This window comes from Typopeltis vanoorti, chromosome 14, assembly GCF_054136105.1.
Source record: "Typopeltis vanoorti isolate ZY-2024b chromosome 14, IOZ_Tvanoo_1.0, whole genome shotgun sequence".
NCBI lineage: Eukaryota > Metazoa > Arthropoda > Arachnida > Uropygi > Thelyphonidae > Typopeltis > Typopeltis vanoorti.
Genome location: NC_143562.1, coordinates 56,874,480 through 56,894,826, shown reverse-complemented (window position 1 = coordinate 56,894,826; position 20,347 = coordinate 56,874,480). Strand labels below are relative to the sequence as shown.

At 33.1% G+C, this 20,347-nt stretch overlaps 1 protein-coding gene across 5 annotated transcripts in view; it reads left to right on the top strand.

Annotated features, from left to right (window-relative positions):
* The window catches only part of LOC150099504 (long-chain-fatty-acid--CoA ligase 1-like), a 360,710-nt gene extending 349,588 nt beyond the window's left edge, over window positions 1-11,122 (top strand). For all 5 annotated transcript variants that reach the window (XM_090403665.1, XM_090403662.1, XM_090403664.1 and 2 more), the window contains one exon: window positions 1,975-11,122. In XM_090403665.1, coding sequence (XP_090259791.1) covers window positions 1,975-2,112 — 138 coding nt within the window. In that variant the 3' untranslated portion in view covers window positions 2,113-11,122. The remainder of the gene's footprint in view (window positions 1-1,974) is intronic.
* Window positions 11,123-20,347: the final 9,225 nt, after the last annotated feature.

Here is a 20,347-nt window from a genome sequence, read left to right as displayed (position 1 = left end):
AGACTCATCATGGGAGGCCCATCCTAGAAAACACTATCACACCACTCCTTGAACTCATTGACCATTTGTGCTCTCACCACTCTATCAAGCAATGCATTTCACGGTTCAACCACCCTCCATGCAAAGAAACCACTCCTCACCATCCTGCTTGCAACTTCCTTTCATAACTTCCAGAGATAGACCCTTTTCCTCACTCCATACCCTGTTCCATCACACAAAAGAACTCCCCAATGCCAACAGTTTAAAACCCTGTAACCACCTCTTAACAGTTTAAAATTCTCAGTCATATCACCTCTCCTATTTCTATCTTACCAAACTCTGCAGTCCACATTCCCTTAGCCTGTCTTCATAACTAACATTGTACAGTCCTGATACCATCTTTGTTATCTGCCTCTGTACTCTTTCCACAATTAATTTCTCCTTCAAATCCTGGGGACCAAATTTGAGCACAATAGTCCAAGTGTGTGGTCTGATCAGGGCTTTATACAATGGAATGACAACTCTTATCTCTACAGGTTAGCATCCTTCTCAGTATTGCAACAATCCTCTGGATTACCTTCACTACTTTGCAATATTTAGCTGAATTAAATTGACATCCCCATTCATTTGTTCATCTGTCTAGTTTATTCAAATCCTCTTGCAGGACTACCACATCCATATCAATCCACTGACAATGTCATTAATGTAAAGGTTAAACAATACATGTCTCAGTACTGGTCCCTGTGGGACCCCCACACTTGTAACTTTCTGTCTCCTTGATATTGCTCCCCCATACACACTCTCTGATATTTATCAGATAGCCAATCCTGAATCCAGTTTGCTGACCTGACATCTAAACTCATGTGCTGCAACTTAAATATCAGCTTATATATGGTATCCTGTCAAATGCCTTTGTAGGGATGCTGTAAATGATCCCTCACTAATTTCTCCAAGATATTAACAACTACTGATGAAATACAAACTGGTCTATAGTTTGACACTTCCAGCCTGCTATAACCCTTATTTCAAGGGCTACCTTTCCCATGACCAGACATATTGAAAAGCCAGGCCAACAGAACTGTCAGTTCTTTAAACATTCTCTCAAAACTCATGGGAAAATTCCATCCGGTCCCAATGCTTTATTGACGTAGAGTACTCAGTATTTGGAACACGCTGCTTTCATGCACTTCTAAACCTCGAACCTGCCCTATCCCCTCTAGTATTAAAACCTACTTCTCCAGGTTTGATTTTTGGGGTTGAAATACCCTAATAAAGTGTTGAACAACTGCAATATGTCCTTTGCATCAGTCACTCTATTCCCATTTTTATCCAACGTCATTCTTCCACAACCATTTCTTCTCCTACTGGCCACACAGTGAAAAAAATTCCTTAGGATTTTCTTTGGATTTTAGGGCCAATCTCTTCTTATTTTCCAGTTTTGCCTTCCTTACCATACTAGTCACTTTCCTGGCCTGAGTCTTATATTCTTCATACATCTGCTCTCCATATATCTCTTCCATTACCTCTTTTTTACCTGCAAATCTAAGACTTTCTCTCTATTACTTTACTGCTTAAAGTAGTTGTCCCACAAAAGCTTAAATTTATTTTCTTTGTTTCCAGATGTCATATCTTCATTTCAGTTTTTACTATAATAATCACCCATTTCTTATTTGCTAGACTGTCTATATACTTTTCCTTGCCACATTGCTAGATCTATAGTAACATCTAAATAAATATTTCACACATGCATGCAGTCTCAAAACCCTTGTATCTCCTTTCACCTTGTATGTCCTTTGCAATCAATAGCACTTGCTCTTACCCTTTCTACCTTTACAAAAAAAAACATTTCTCCATCTCTCTTCCTATTGGGATGTTATCTTCAAGTGCATCTTGTTTATTCTGACAATTTTTAGACAAATGAACTCACTGAGACATTTTCATTTTTCTTATTTCTGATATTTGTAAAATAATATTCAATTTAATTTAATATTTCAGGTAAAGGATATTCACCTTCATCCACAAATGCTGACAATAGACAATGGATTACTAACTCCAACTCTCAAGACAAAACGTCCTGAATGTCGTAAATATTTCATGCCTCAGATAGAATCCATGTACAGGCTTCTTGCATAGTTAATTTTTATCTCAGTTTGAAGTGTACATTAGATTTGATAAGTTACTGTGCAGAGTTGACCAAACAATTCACAAAATAATATTGTAATTGGAAATTTGCATTTAGTATTCCTTCCTGCTAAATATTTTTCATTGATATTTCTCTTTTGGTAACTATACCTTTTCAAGCATACTGCAAGAATATACCTTTTTTATAAAATTTTCCAACCTATGTCAGTCATTTTTATCAAACCAAAGACAGAAGAGGAATATATAAAGAAAGCAAAATATTGCTTAAACTGTGATTACAGACCCTGCAGTTGTTGTAAATTGCAGAGCCACATTCCATTATTTATTCATTAGGTGTAGTTTGTGTTAGCTACAACAATTTGATTATTTATGTAATTATTCAGTAATGTCTAACTTTTTTTTCTTGTATTATTAATTTAATTCTTTATATTTCTGTTGTCACCTTAATGTAGTCAAATTGCACTTAATATATTAATGCTAAATATGGTATCTCTTGTTTAGGTGAGCTCTCAGTTTTTAGTCTATTTTGTAGACTAATGAGTTCTTACTTTGTTGCTATATATTTAAGATGTACTTCCCAAATACTGGGGGGGGGGGGAGCATTTAAAATAGATTAAGGTAGGACTGGCCCCTCTGTTTTCCTTCTTGTAGATTAAGAATTTATTACATGAAAGGAAATTGGAACCCAGAAATGGACTGATACACATATCATTGCTTGATGTTTATACTAATTTTGAGTGTTTGTACTAAGTTAGAAAGCTTGTGGAAGCTACATTAATTTCCTATTTATAACATGATAGGAAAAATTTCTTGTAATTAAGTGTTAACTTATTAAACAAAAAGAAAAACTGTTTTATAAAATTTGCCACGATGTATTAGTCTGTTTTCTCTATAGAATTTTTTTTAATAATTATGTATTACTGGTTTGTGATATCATGTGGTGTGATATAGTACTGAATTGACATCTTTGCTCAGCAAAAAAGTGTTTACGAATTGTACTGAGCCTTGAACAAGTGTTATATGGTAATTTTATTTATTCTCTTTGCACTAAATGGAAGTTATTTTTTCCTAATGTCAATATGCATTTTGGTGTGTAAATAATTATGTGGGTGGGAGGGAGGATAAAGTTTCATATACTGTATATTTGCTTTTGAGTATTAGTGTTCACAATTAAAGGCATTTATTACATAGATAATAGGAAGTCGTCTAAACCTGCTTTTGTTTACTGAGATTAATTTTTGTTGCATTGATCACTTATATATGGTTTTGAAAATTTTTAGAAAATGCTTTGAGAATGGAATTATCAGTATTTATTTTAGTTATAACACTGGACATCACTCATTGCTGAGGAAAAGTGACCTACATCTCACTTTCACAAGAGCTTGTAACTACAACTTTTTTTCATTTATCACCTCCTCCAAAATCTTTCATTAGGAACCCACAAGTATTGGTCCAAACTGTTTTTCTCTCCCTACATTGTCCATAACACAGCTCTACTGTTGCTCATGAATAATATAGGTGACTATTGTTATATTTGGGAAACAAATGATCTTTTTTTTTTTTGAAAATTGCTCTGGATAAGTGATTTGATTCTGTTTTCATGGTAACTAAAGCTCCTGCTTTGCTTTACTTTTTTTAAGCATGAGTTAATAAATTATTCAATATCTAAAAGGATAAATGACTAGCTTTATTTTGGGAACTTTTTTAAAACTATACTAAATCTTGCAAATGATCTCCTGTTCAAAAATTGGTTTTATAGAGAGAATACAATTTAACATGAAGCAGTTACAAGTACAATTTGATTTTTACAGTCTGCATTTAATTTAAATATGGTGGCGTATTGACTGGTCCTCTCCCTCCCCCCCTCCTCCGACACACACAGAGTATGCCATATGTGCATGCTAGTTGTAATGAAATTTATACTTACAACATTTTATATTCTATAATATATATGTATCACAGAATTAGGATTACTGATAGTAACGCATGAAAAGTGAGGCAATATTTATTTAAGCACTCAAATGTAAAAGTATAGTTAAAACAATTGGATAATCAGGCTGTCAGTGTATATCTAACTATCATTACAAATTTCACAAACATTTTTCCAAGAAAAACATTCAGAATTTAATTCATAGGTCGTAAGTTACAACAGGATTAATATTATTATTCCAATAAAATTCTGTTTATATCTTCAGTTTTACCACTAGTTTTAACTTGCATAAAACATGAAAATTATTTAATACCCAGTATGATCACTTATTTGTTTTAAATTGAATAATATGGTTAAAGAAATGCCTTGTTTTACATGTCCTGTGTTATATCCAAAATAAACTATTTGTTAAATGTTGAAAGGGTCCTTCCTAAGCAGCTATTGATAATCATTGGATGGTGGTTTCAGATTTGTCTTTCTCTTCTCTCTCCACTGGATATATGTATTTTGTAAACAGTTCTAAGTATGTTTGTAGGTAAAATATAAAAAGAAATAAAAATTTGTAATTAAAGTGAATATTAGGCAATAATGCAGTGTATTATTGGCAATAACTGTTCATACCTGTATAGGGCTTCAACTTTTAGCTGAATGAAAATGTTAGCTTCTATATTTTTTTTGTTTCCATTTGAAGCTACCTGCATTCATATATTAAGCTATTCATAGAATAATATATGAAATACATTTTTCACATGCACTACATGCAAATAGTTATACTGATATTTCAAAAAAAATATAGCTATTTATCCAACCCGTCTCCCCATCCATTTTTTATGTTGACATTTCTCACCTTATTTAAAAAAATTATTTTAAAGTTTGTAAAGATCATTTTAAATATTTAATATAAAATATTTCAGGGCTTTAAATTTTTTTATACTACAACTTGTGATCGTGTAAGCATGCTTGCTTGCTTGCACAGAATTAGAAAATTAAAAGAGAATTAGAATCCTGAAAATTATGGAAACATAATTCTTAGGAGTGCCTTTAATGTTAATTATTTGAAAAAAATTTAGTTTTTAAATCACTTAATTTTATCACTGAAGGTTCTCTCCTCCCCCCCCTCCCCCCTGCCAACGTTTTATTTTTAAGTATTCAGGATGTGTACTTCACTTTTCTGTTAATATCTAAGCTGATACATTATTACATATAAGGATATTTATTCTAGCATTTAAAAAAATGAAAAAAGTAGTCAATAGATAAAATTTCGCTGCTTATTTTGAAGTAATATATTACTGAGAATTAACAATGTCATTTATTACATAAATAATGGAATAGCTTTAAAAGCATAAAGTAATTCTGATATACTGCACTTAGAAAAATATTTTCCAGCTGAAATATATCAAACTGTCTTTATAATAAGTATAAAAATTCCTTATGATAATATTTAACTCTTTTGTACCTAATGCAGTTTTCTTATATCAACTTGACTTGATTTATGTTTGCAGTTTAATATTAATTTATTTTGAAAAAAAAAAAAAAAAAGCATATCCTCGTAAATACTCAATAAATAGTAATTCATGGTAATAAGATTGTACTACAAAGAAAATAGCAAAGAGAATTTGAAAATTTGAAAATTAATTGGCAAAACCCATGAGATTTTCTCATGTATTTCATGAGCAGTTGAATTTTTTTACATAGTTTTTGTTTTATCCCTAAATCCAGAAAAAAAAAACATCTGGATGCATGATGAAATGTATTGCAGAACAAACTTGAACTTTTATATCTATTTTAGATCTTGCAGTTCAGTTGTCAGTTATTCAAATATGCCACCTTTTATAATACTGTATTTTACATTAAATAAACTCCAGCTGTGAAACCATTATTTGAAGTTCATCTGAATGCTTTATAATAGAAGGGGAAAAAAAAAACTTTGGTAGGGTTTTCGAAATTGTTTTAATATTTTACTTTCTCAGCATATAAAAATAAAAGCATCATGGAAAAGAAAGTAAATAAAGTATATACTTTATTTACTTTTTTTTTATGCTTTTGTCTAATGGCATATATTCCCTAAGAATATCTGTAGTATCTATACTATGAAAGTTTTCAACATTTAAAATGCCTTGGGAATGAATATCATTTGTCAACAGATATGTTGGTTACTATCTCAAAACCCAAAATGACCCATAAGTACTATTTTTATTTATTGAAAAAAAAAATAGATAAATTAGCTGTATGCAATATTATAAACCTATAATTCTTTAAATTTGAATAGTTTAGTGGTGAACAAGGTATGTTAAGAGTCTAAATTTATGTGAGATTGTCAGTTATGAATGCTTATGGCATTTAGTGTGGAATAAATTTAATATCCCAAATTCTGTATCCAGACCAATAGTTTCTATATTCCGTTGAGTTGTACACTACTGAATTGTTGCACACTACATTATTTTCAGTCATAAACAATATATACTCTGTTCTGGCATCACACACATGGCATTTTTGAATTTTTCATACTGACTTGGAGATATCCTGTTAAATGAAATTGAACATCCATTATAGCAGTTATTTTATCTATTGCATGAATATGTTGCCAGTATTGTTATTTTTAGGTTTCAGTGGTATTCTATATTCCAGTCTTGTCCTGTATAAACATCATTATAGGTATTACTAAGGAGTGCATGTTATGAGGCTGACTGGCATTCACTTTTTATATTGCTAAATCCATAATGTGCATGAGAGTATTTGCCAAAGAATATTTGTGCTAAATTATATTAAATATCTGTGATAGATCTAAATATGTAAATAGGACATTTTTATATCTGTGTTAATCCACTAACATTGTTTGAATCTCAATAAGAAAACTTAGTTTGTATTTTTACTATAATGTCCATATATTGGAACATTTTCAACTGAATTTAATTACAAGTTAGTTCTGTCTTTACTATTTTTTTCAATTTTTTTTCTTTAATAATTTGTAGTAAGAAAAAATAAGAGTTTATTGATTTTAGAGATCCACCATGAAATATAGGTCTTTAAATGTTTTTTTTTATCTTTTAAAAGTTGCATATTTTGAAGAGCAAATAAATTGCTATTGGTAGTAACTACAGCGAAATTAGTTTATTGTACTTGATTCTCATGAATATTTTAGTGGGGACCAAAGCAATATACTAGCTAAATAGCTTATTTCTGATACCAAAGTGAGCTTTTCATGTTATGTTGTAATCTGTCATAAATTGTAACTTGTTTTACAACATTTGTAGCTTAATGTAAAATGAAATTCAGATTTCTCTTTGGGAATCGTAATGAGTTGATGTTTCAAACTTTTTAATGAGTTTAGTTTTGAGTACATATTCAGTCAGTCACCCTAAACATAATTCATTAAGTATATTGAATCTAAACAAAATATTCAATTGTCATAATAAAGATAGCAGTTTTTAAACTGCTATTTTTACATATTCACTGATGTCTATGATATTTGTGAATTCGAGAAGTCAAATTCTAATATATTTTTTCACTACATTTGATTCAGGTTGATTCCTTTTTTAAATTAGATATTTATTTTAATATGTTCTTTAAAACAATCTCTGAGAACTTTGATATTTTTATTATTTTTCTCATTCATTAACAACCAATCAAAATTGTAACTAAAAAAAATAATTATCAGGTTTATAGCATTATTTGCCTATCAAATTCTGATGCCTTTAATAGTTATTCCGTCTGCTTTAAACATAACATAAAAAAAAACATTTTTACAGTATGTTTTATGCATAAAATATTAATGAATTCCATTTAGCCATATTGTGCTCATGATTAGAGAATTAAGGTGCCACATAACTTAACACATAACTTAAGTATGTGTTAACTTATTCTTCAAAGATCTATATAATTATCTGTGCCAGCTATTGAACTTCTGAAATACCTCACAATTCAATTACAATATTATTAAATGAGTGCATGCATGTTCTCTCTCTCTCTCTCACTCACACAGTATAACAGCTAAGTGAAAACTTTGAAACAGGATAAATAGGCATTCATTTTTAGCACATTTAATTGAAATAACACTTTTGTAATGTATTCTAGTCTTCTATAATTTTGGCTTTCATTCAAAACTGCAAACTGTTAGATCTTTGGCAGATTAATAGTAGACTAATAAGAATTTGAACATTGTATTGCATTTTTTTTTTTTTTTAATGTAAAACTTAGTGTGATGAGCTCATATATAATCTCTGTTCATCTTCTATAATAATTAAATAGAGAAGACTGGCAAATTAATCCCCATTTATAGATGCTTCGTTTTCAGCCAGTTATCAGAAAATGTTGGCAATTTGCATTTTTATGCTTTTTAATTTAAAATTTTTTGTCCTTATACAATTGATTTGTTTGTGTTGCAAACGAATTAACAGCCACAGTCATCATACTGAGAAATAGAAAGATGGTTTCACTTTCTTGATCATTTTTCTTACATAGCTTAGTTAGCATTTTCCTATAATGCATAACAGGTTTTCTTTAGTTTTGTCAAGCTTATTCATTGAGTGAAGTTGAATATATTTTTGGATATTTTCATCACTGGTTTACAGGTAACTTTTTTTTTTTAGAATGTCAGAACTTGTCTGCTAAGCAATCAAGTTTTTCTTCAATTTTGTTGTCTCTTAGTGTCTAGGCTAATATTTAACTACGAGAATTGCTTTTTTTGCAAAGCAGGTTTTAGTGAAACTTAAACTATGACTGAATTAATGTGACTGGGATTTTCAGCTTTGAATTTCAAAAAATGTTTATCTGAATTCTTCTTTACATAACAATTTATCATGCTAACATATACTCATATTATTTCATAATATTCATTAAAAAATTACATTCATAGGGATCATTAAAATGGTGAGAAACAATGTTCCTAAACAGCATTCAGTGGGATTCGAATTCAAGACCACAAATATATAAAGTAGGATTGTATAATTGCTGTTACTAGTCTGTATTTGGTTCCTTTATTATATAATTAGCTACTCATCACAAGTCTAGGTATGTCACTTCACATCTTCTGAACAACTGCTAGGTGCTTAAGAAAGGCTCACATCCATAGTGGTACAAACAATTTTAATAAACTGCTGAATAAGAGTTTCATTCACCATATTTGCCTAACTAAGTGTATTTTAATTTGGGAGATTATGTATATTTGTAATATTTAGAGTATTTCTAAATAGTGCAGTAATAGTGTTTAGAAAATGCATTGCAAATTAAAAATTTGTGCAATTAAGTGGGATGATGAAGCTTCTATAAAAATAAGTACGAAAAACAGCTATACTTGTATTCCTGCACCAATAAACCACTGGTTTAAAAAATAAAATAAATGAATAGGCAGCTGTAAGATTTACCTCAGAGTTTAGTTTTTATATTATGCATGTATAAGCTGGTAATGTGATTTCGACTGCAGTGAGATATCAAGCTTCATATGTATAAACATTTTGCTTCTCTACAATAGTCAAAATCTTCAAAATTATGTGTGTTGTACACTATTTGTTTACTTTCGTGGTAAAAAATAAAATTCGTATTTGAAGTCACTGTAAATAACGTATCTGCTGATGCTTTGTAATTTAAACTGTGATATGTAAAGATGGACTTTTTTTATTTTTTTTTTTTTGAGAGTTTGAAGATAATTATAATATATAAATAGAATTGTCTACAACAAATTTTGTGGATTCATTCTGTATAAAGGAAATTATTTCATTTTTGAAGATTTTTCATTAAAACAGTTCATTTTAAAATTTAATTCGGTAGAAAAGATCGATTTGATGGTAACATAAAAGATGTATCTCACGATTGAACTTAATGTTATATAATCACACCCTACAGGACAGAACAAAGTTACATTTGTCTATATGTTTTGAGTCTTTCACAATGTATTGCTGCTACAGCAAATAAATATATGAAGGTTCATATTTGATGTCCTGTATTAGCCAAAGCACATATTTGTATTTTTATCACTTCATATATTATAGTGGAGCTGTGCTAATTATACCTAATTAAAATATATTAATTGGATATAATTATCACTGTATTCTCTGAGCTAATATATGAAATCTCAAATTTATCTTCATTCTAAAGATTGGAAAGACAAAAACAAGGCTTGTTAAAACTGACCTATCAACACTGCTGTATCACTGTGGTATATAATTTCTGACCATAAAATCCTGATAGCTAATAATCGAAAAGGTTGTCTTTTGTTTGATTTGGATTCAGGTCTGTGACTATTGAGAAATAATTTTAGCTGTTAGTCAGGGTGCATAAAAACAAACTCATCAAATTTTCTTTATTTAAAACAAACGAAGTATTCTTCAAGCATGTTTTACTTGGATACTTGCAAACATTTTAATGCATTAAAATAAAAATATATTTTTTGGGAAAATCATTGATTACCTAAAGATAGTACCAGCTTTAAAAATTTCTTTCCATTAGATTTATGAAGGTACCAGTTTGTGCAGAATCAGTGGTATTAAAATGATCTCAATGTCCATGAGTGAATGTCAGGCCTGACATTATTATGCTGCTTCTAATATCAGGACCCCTGAGTAAGATGATTTAATATTCTGACAGTTGACTTTCATATAATTTCATACTCCATATGAGTGTTTCGAGGTTTTATCAAATAGCTGACTAATCACTTAATGAGTCTGTGCACCATATAGCAAGTTTTGTACATTCTTATGAAGTTTTGTCAAGCTGCTCTCCAGCATTTTACATCTGAAATGTCACTGTTATGATGGCATGTATATTTTGTTAATGGTTTTCATTGGATGTTTTATGAATCATGCTACTCCTAAGTTAACAATCCTTCCCAAGAGATAACTGTAACTAGTACTTAAGGTACATTCCTGGTATTTCAAAAGGATAAGAAAAATTTGAATTTTTAGTTTTTTATGCTGTATATAAAGCATAATTTCATTTCATGTAACTATAAAGCTATTTTTTTGTTTGTAGTCTTTGTTCCTGCTGTAATATACTATTTATTTCATGTGAGTCTTGTGTTGATGTAATTTATGAAAATAAGTTAGTTGTAATAAAAAATATTCATTTCTGTGGCAATTTGCTATAATAGAAAATTCAGAATGTTCTCCTGAATAAGTAACCCATTCTACAAAACGGACTACTGTGATTTAGCATTTGCTTTTATTAGCCAGTGATGTGTGTGTGTTAAATGGACAATAGTGTAATTCTGTATTTGTTGCACAAAGAGCATCTGATTTTTTTTATTGCCATCTGCATTTGTACAGTGCCAAAATTGTGAAGACAACAGACTTCTGGGAATGATGCAGAGGACACTGACTTGTAGAAGTAGGGTGATTCTTGTTCCATTGTATAAGGCACTGTGCCCAGATTTGGTCACCTGGTTTTCAAAAGGAGAAAGAGATGTTGGAAAGGGTCTAGAGGTGACTGACTAAGGTAGTTTCTGACCTCTGGAATGTCGAATATGAGGAAAGATTGAGAAGATGTAATTTACAGAGTCTAGTGGATAGGAGGAAGAGGGGAGATATGATAGACCTACAAGTTATTAAGGGGTTGTTATAGGATCAATGTTGGAAAGTTTCTATGGAAAACAGTAGGAGATCAGGGGAGAACCAGAGGTCATCCCTGGAGGGTGTGAGCAGGGAGGTGAGAAGCAGGTTTTTTGCATGAAGAGTTGTGAATGATGCCTTGCCTGAGAGTGTGGTGTCTGCAGAGAATTTGAGTGTGTTAAGGTGCAGTATGATGAGCTGTGTGTAGGATAAAGGGACCTCTTAGATGAGACTTTGACTTCTTGGAGTAATAAGTGTATGAACAAAGCCCATCAAACCATGCTTTAAACTCTGTGTGTGTCTGCATTCACCACAATGTTAAGCAATGCATTCCACTCTCCATGAAAAGAACCTGCTCACACCCACCTTATAAAGCTTCCAGGAATATCTTTGTTCTACCCACTTCCCCAATCCACAAAAAACCTCTACATCAACCCTTCATCTTAAATGTCTCATGTCACCCCTCTCCTCCTATTCACAATGCTTAGCAAACTACATTCCTTCAATCTGCCTTCACATCCCCAAGACCAATCACCACCTTAGTCAGTATTTTCTGGACCCTTCCCAGTATATTCCCACAGTATATCACCACAAAAGCCATGGAACCAAATCCATGCACAGTAATCCATATGAGGTTCCATTATATAAGGCCTCATATGGCCTTATACAATGGAGTATCCACTCCTCATGATGTGGAGAACTTTAACATGCAGAAATAAAGAGGTTCATTTCTGCATGTTAAAGTTCTCCACATCATTGCTATAATCTGACACATGATCCCCATAACCTTCCTTTGCAATGTGATCCCTGAACCCCAGATTCCTGTCTGCCTCCACTCAGTCTTCTGTCACCTCAATTTCCTCCAAAATTTCCCCACCAAATACACACTCTGCACCCCATTGCTGCCTGTCGAAATAAGCATTCACTCCTGAACAAGAAAGTTATAAGTTGCACTTTCTGTGTAAAGTGGGAGAACTTGACCTAGATATAGGATCTTCCTCCCATGTTGCAGCATGCAGAGAGAGAGCCTTGGTCTGTTTTTTTTTTTTATCTCCCAGTTTACATTTAAAGTGAGTTGTAAGGTCTCCATGAATTCTGTGAAATAAAATATAGTTCTCAAATACTACAAGCAATAATAATAATAATAATCTGATGACTCAGTCTGCAACTGGGTCATCAGATTATTATTCTCCTAAGATAATGTCAAAGTTCCGAATTCTACCAAAATACTCTGAATCTTGAGTTCTAGACCTTAAAATCATTTATTTGAGATGATCACAATGACATTTGTTTATAGATGTCAAAGCTTAGTTGGAAAGCCATGCTTCTACACATTGGAAATATCCGTTTATTCCAACAGCATACATTATCTGTGTGAAGGAATCCAATAAGAATATGGCTTTGCTTTTAATACATTAACTATAGTGAATAGAGGTAGAATATTTGTGGTAAGTAACCTCATTGATAGCACTTTTAATGGCATACATCTAGGCTTTGTGAAAAACTGCTTTTTATGTGATAGTCCAGCTAAAAATACTTGAGGTTTAAGAAAAGACCAGTTAGACAGTGTAGCCTGAAAAGTTCTCTTGTCACTGCTACACCTTAAAATGAGAGATTGCAATCCTAACGGAAAACTAAAGACTCCAAACATACTCTCCGTGACACTGAATGCTGATGTGTTTTTATAATTTGAGGGAAAGTAGAAGAATGGTGTCAGCCAGTTCAGCAGTAAACTGCCCATTAATTTTTTTTCTCATGTAAGATAGTCCAGCTAAAAATACTGATATATGTGGTTTAAAAAAAAAAAAAAAAAAAAAAAGGCCAGTTTGACAGTCTATAATACTACTAGCTTTACAACTCTGAGTTTTTAGCTTGCAAAACAATTTTCAGTCATTCTTTCTTTTCTGTGCAAAATTCTTCCAATTTTTTTTTGTACATCATCAGTCTTTTTCTTCCTTTGTCCTAATGGTTTCCATTCAAATATATATTTTTAACTATATTTTTCTATTCTTTCTATATTTATATATTTTACTATTAGTTAGTAGCTCAAGTTCATTATTTATTTTAATTCTCCATATTCCATTTTCTTTTATTGGTTCATATATCTTCCTTAATATTTTCCTTTCAAAGATTGTCAATTTATTTTTTTGGCTTAATGGCCACGTTTCATATCCATACATATGTTCTTACAGGTCTTATAATTGTTTTATAATCTATGATATTATGTGATATAAATATGAGGTCTGTTCAAAAGGTCCCAGGAAATAATTTATTTCATCATCAAATTCCTGCCATATACCCTCAAAGGGTGTATAGGATATGATAGTACTACATGAAAAATCATTTACATCATTACTAACTTCCTATCTACAATTTTCCTCCAAATCAGGCTGTTACTTGTCAAGACTCCAACATTATCAGATCTTATATTTCTATCGTCTAAGGCACTTCATACCGTATTAATCCACCTATATCTTGGTCTTCCTCTGGGTCGTTTTCCTGTCAACCTGGCAGAGAACACTTGTTTTGCTAATCTTTCCTCGCCCATTCTGTTTAAGTGACCATACCACCTGAGATTAGCTCTGCTAACGCATTCCTGGATGCTGACGATATAATTTATTTAAAATATATAAATATAGAAGGCTCATGAGCTTATAGGAACATATTTCCTTCAAAATATTCTCCTCCTGTCTCAATACAGTGTTTTTTTCCCACCTTTGGAAATATCTCTGAAACTATCCTAAAGGAATGGCTTTGAGTTGCCCTGTCACATTCTGTTTAATTTCATTTACATCTGTACCCTTTAAGTACAGATTTTAATTTATCCCTAAACTAATCCTTTTTATTCTTTAAGACTTTTTATTCTCATTAAAAGTCACAGGAAGCCATCTGATTAAGAGGAGTGATTTTGAGCTACGACCGATGTTCTTTTAAGCTAGAAACGTACGCTAAATGAATAGATGGAATGACAGGACTGAGCCTTCATCTCTGGGTCTGTAGCTGTGAACCATGTCTCCTCACCTGTGATGATGCTTGATGAAATCTGGATCTTGAGCAACACAATCTTTGAGTTCCTGACAAACTGCAACTCAATCTCTTTTGGTCATGAGTGAAGTCTCAGCACAAACTTTGCTATAATCATCACTTCCAAATTGTCTGTCAGAATTTGTAAGATCAAACTGACTTTTATAAATATAAGCTACCAAATCATTGGTGCAAGTGTCGATGTTCATCCAGAGGCAGGGGTTATCTTCAATTGAAAGTTCAACCATCTTGAAACCTTTTGAACCACTTGAATGTCTAAGTGGCTTAAAACATCATCCCTTAAATTCAGCTGTTTTTTTTTTTTTTCTTCCAAGTTTAGTGCAAAATTTGACAAATTAATTCCTGATATCAGGACACTCAAAAAGGTCTGGTTCATTCAAAACATAGTGGGTAACTTGAGGTGATGCAATGACTTTTAACTTGTTTTGTCATGTTATGACATGTATATGTACACATCTGCTTATGAAACCATATGGTGGAAGATTCTTTATAACTGTCCTGGAACTTTTCGAACAGACCTCATATTAAAGAAGGCATTTTTATTGGCATTTTGTACTTATTAAGGGGATAGTTCTTTTAATTTCATCTTAATAAAAAAAATAAAAAAAGTATTTGAAAGCCTTGCTGTTACTTTTATTATTCGTGACACCTCCGAGGAGTCCAAAGACTCATCACAGGAGGACACCCACTATACAACTGTCTCCACCATTATACCAAACCTCTACTACCAATCATCTCCATCAACGCCATTTACCGCCCACCACCACAACTGGTATCTTTTGTCTGTAAATTGCGTGTGTTCTGAAGGGCCGATTTGTCTGTGGGATGAAAAAACCCTGCCACCTCTGCATGAGATTGGCTAACTCACCTTTGATTGAAAAAGTCCACATAATGTCCCCACAATGAGTCTTGATTCCGTGGAGGCCTGAATAATAAAGATTCCTCCTGGCATGACAAGAATCGAACTTCGCGCTATTCCAATCGAAGAGTGCAATGTACCGTCATTCTTCCAACTGTGCTATGGAGGCACTACAATGGTAAAAATTCATGGTTACAATTTCTTTTAAAAGTGATAATTACAGCAGAGATCATTAAAAGATGTGCTATACAAGTCTACAATGCAACTTGGTAATAAAGATTCGCCACATTTTCAGCATTCATATTTGAATTTCTGTCTTAATTTGGTTACTGTGAGTGACAAGCAATGCAAATAATTGTGAGAGAGAGATCCTTTTTTTTTTTCTCTCTCTCTCGCTTCTTGGTCTTAAATAAACCACTGATGCCACGTACAAGTGTGGAAGACTAAAAGAAAAACTTTGCATATATACATATATGTATGCTATGAATTCATATGGAATGAGTTCCATTTCTCTTCCATTCAAAACAGACTGAGTTCTCTAATTACTTAAAAGCCCTGCAGATATGTTCACAGGGCTAGTTTGTCTTGATGGATGAAAAACCTGAGTTTCCAGACGGGGAAAAAGCCTTTCAACCCATATGAAACCAGCTAACTACCAGTAATCGAAAAGCCTTGATAAAGTTTGTTCATATCATAGATGGGTGCTTTCAGCCAAAGGGCCTCATTGAAACTGAGCTACTATGGAGTCAGGACTCATCACAGGAGATCCCTCTGTTTTACATACACTTGCAGTTCATCAAATCATTTCTGCACTCACTACATTCTCAGACAATGCTTCTCAATTACTTGCTACTCTCCATGTAAAAAAAATCTTCTCACACCCTCTTTATACAGCTTTCAAAGATGACTTCTTGGTCTCTCCCACTATGAAAGACCTCTTTTGCATTAATTTGATAACTCCTTTACCAACTTACTTATATCCACCAGATTCTGCAAATTGCATTTCTCAACCTTTCTTCATACTTGATATTCCAGAGATTAGAACCTCCTTAGCCAATTGCCTCTGAATCCTTTCCAGTATCTCTTCATTCTTTTTGAAAACCAAGTGATCAAATTTGTACATAGCAGTTCATATGTCCTAATCAATGCCTTATACAGTGGAACCATAAGAGGGTGGTCTGAAAAGTTCTTGGCCTAACAATGAAAAAACGAATTTATAATTTCAAAATTATTTTTCAACATAATCTCCCCTAAGACTAATACATCTATTCCCGTGATGCTCCAGCATCATTATCCCACCCCTGTAGCAGTTCCTGGTAAGATCTACAAAATACCCCTTTACAGCTGCAATCACCCCTTGATTCGAAGAAAAACACTGACCAGTGAGGAAGAGATAGAAGTCAGAGGGAGCCAAATCTGAGGAATAGGGTGGATGTTCAAACAATTCATATTGCAGACCCCCTTAATTTTCACATTGCCAAAACACCTTTGTGGGCAGGTGCATTGTCTTGATAAAAGACTATTTTTTTCCTTCTGCAAACCAGGTCTTTTCTCAAGATTTTTTTCATCTAGTCTAGTTAAAAGATCAGAATAATATTCCCTGGTTATTGGTTTACCCTTTTCAAGGTAAAACAATTTTCAAGATAATTAATAAACAAAATGCCTTTAGCATCCCAAAACACCGATGCCATGACCTTGCCTGCTGGTGGAACCGACCTTTCTTCTTTGCTGCTAAACAACTGGCTTCTATACACTGTTTAAACTGCTGTTTGGATTCTGGTGTGTAATGGTGAATCCAAGTCCCATCCATAGTAATAAATCGACACAAAATCAGTTTTATTCTTGTTCCAAGCACTGTTCAGAGATTTTCATGCAAGTGCATTTTTGATCTGCTGTGAGCAAGTGTGGCACCCATCTTGCACAAAACTTTTTCATTTGCAATTCTTCATGCAAAATATATCCTACATGTTCTTTTGAAATGCCTATGGTCTCAGCAATTTCACACACTTTGACTCTCGCCGGTCATCCAATACCATATCTTGCACTTGATCAACGATTTCTGGTGGTGTTACACTTTTTGGACATCCTTCACGTGGATCATCTTCAAGGTTGGTACAGCCACGTTTAAACTCAGCAGGCCATTTCTTAATTGTTGAAAACAAAGGAGAAGAGTGCCTATGAACTTTGAATGAATTTCTTTTGGCATTAAACCTTCTTTTACAAAGAATTTTATAAATGCACGATACTCCATTTTATCCATTTCAAGGGATACAGACAACACTTTTGCTTCAGACAGCTGATAATTCAAACTACTTGATAGAATGACTTGCAATTTCACATGGATGCTTATGTACCAACTTAGAAAAAAAAATCTTGCCATCTATGGTCGATGCCAAGAACTTTTCAGACCACCCTCGTAATCTTCTACATATCCTTGTTCTAATCTGTTGTGCTGATCTCACAATTTTAGCAATGTGTCCTCTAACTTTTGAATTATCTACCATAGTGAGATTTCTCATTTCCTACACCTCCTTCAATGTAGCCTCAGCAAATGTATACTCTGCATTCTGTTTCTGAAAATTTAAAACCTTACAATCCAGGAAAAAAAGATTCAAATAGGCAAATCAGTCTATATGACTCCTTGTAAAGCTGCTCATGTTCTTTTCAACTTTGTATCATCAGCAGCAAACAACTGTATATTCCCAATTCACAAATTTCCTGATATCATGAATATACAAGTTAAACAGCAATGGCCCCTCCCCTTGGTGCACACATAGTGACTTTCCTCTTCCAGATTAATCTCCTCCCAACAAATACAACTTGCTGATACCTCAGCCATGTAGCCAGTCCCCAGTCCAGTGCACTAATCTATTATCCAATCATCAGTTGTGTACCAGTCTTTCAAAGGCCTTTGTGAAAGCTCAGTATATTACTGTGTATGCATCTCCTCTGTCAAATGCATTTGTCACCTTATGTAATAAGTCGTCATCCTTTCAGGGATTTAGGCCAGTGGCCTGTTCCAGCTTCTTACCATCTTTTCCTTGGTTGTCCCTGACTTCTACATTCTCCAATTGGGTGGTATCAGTATTTTTTTTTTTTTTTTTTTTTTTTTTTTGGGAGGGGTAGTCTTGAACCTGTCTATTCTTCCAATATGTTCAACCCACTTCTTTTGGTATTCATATACTTTGTCCAGTACTGAGTCTATTTTTAGTTCTTGATGTATTTATATGCTTCTTTTGTTCCAGAGGGTATAGTCTGCTTCCTTTTGCAGGAATTTCATTTCTCCAGTTTATATTCTTTTTTCTTCACAGTTCTTATGGTCCATAATTAACTTCTGTACAGTAGAGGTGGTCTTGATAAAACTTTATAAACTCTTCTTGTATGCTTTTGAACTTGGTTAGATTTGAAAATACTATTGATTATTCCTATTATCTTTAGAAAATTTGAATTTTTGATGCCAATGTCAGCTTCTTTTGTATATGATACAGTACATACAAGGTATTTGAAGCAGTTAATTTGTTCTAAAATTTTATTTTCAATCATGATTTTACTTCTGACTGGAAATGGTCCTTTAAAAGCTGATTTTTGTTTTGTCTGATATTTGCATTCCAAATATTTTTGCACTTATGTTTAAGGCATATATTGATATTTTTGGAGTTCATCTTCACTTCTTATGATTATTTGTTCAACTGCAAACAAAAGGGCATTAAGTTATAGTTCCACAATCCAGTCTAAATGCTGGTTTTATATTTTCTTTCCATTTCTTTACTATTTCATCTATATAGATATTAAATCCTGGTGTACCACAAGGATCTGTTCTTGGACCACTGCTGTTTAATTTGTTCATAAATGATATAGGAAAGGATCTGAGAGGAACAGTTCATTTGTTTGCGGATGATGCGAAGTTGGGTAGGGCAATAGTGAATGCAGATGACGTCAAAATTTTGCAGGATGATTTGGATAGATTGGAGGTCTGGGCTAGGGAGAATGGATGTCAATTTAATGTGGCAAAATATAAGGTTATGCATTTTGGGGTGAAAAGATGGGAGGCAGTTTACTGCATTGGTGGAACCGTGCTCCAGGAAATTGATGAGGCACGAGATTTAGGAGTGTTGGTGGATAAGGAATTGAAATTTAGGGGACACATTGCAAAAGTGGCCAAATCAGCTCATCAAATCACTTGGTTGCTGAAGAATACGTTGACAAGCAGGTTATTGTTCCTCTGTATCGAGCCCTGATAAGACCTCATCTCGACTACTGTGCTCAGATTTGGTCACCTAGGTTTCTTCTTGATAGGGAGGAGGTGGAGAGGATCCAGAGGCGAGTGACCAAGATGATAGCAGGTCTGTGGAATGAACCGTATGAGAACAGGTTGAGGATTTGTGGGTTGCAAAAATTGGTTGATAGGCGGAGGAGGGGAGATATGATTGAGACATTCAAATTACTGAAGGGTTTCTATAAAATTAATTCAGAAGATATTTTTGAGAACAGGGCTGGTTGTGGGAGGACTAGGGGACATCCATGGAAACTGGGCAAAAGTGTGGTTAGTAAAGGTGTTAGAGCTGGGTTCTTTACTTTTAGAGTAGTGAATGAGTGGAATGCGCTCCCTGAGTCTGTGGTGGATGCTGTGACAGTGAATGAGTTTAAGGCGAGGTATGATAGATACTGTATGAATGTCGAATAGTTGTGATGAAAATGATTTGGGGCCTCCCTCGATGAGTCTAATGACTCCCTGGAGTTGCCCGTAATAATAATAATAATAATAAATAACAGTGGTGACAGTGGGCATCCTTGATGGATCCCTCTGTTTATTGATTTCCATTCAGTAACTTTTTCATTAGATTCTTACAG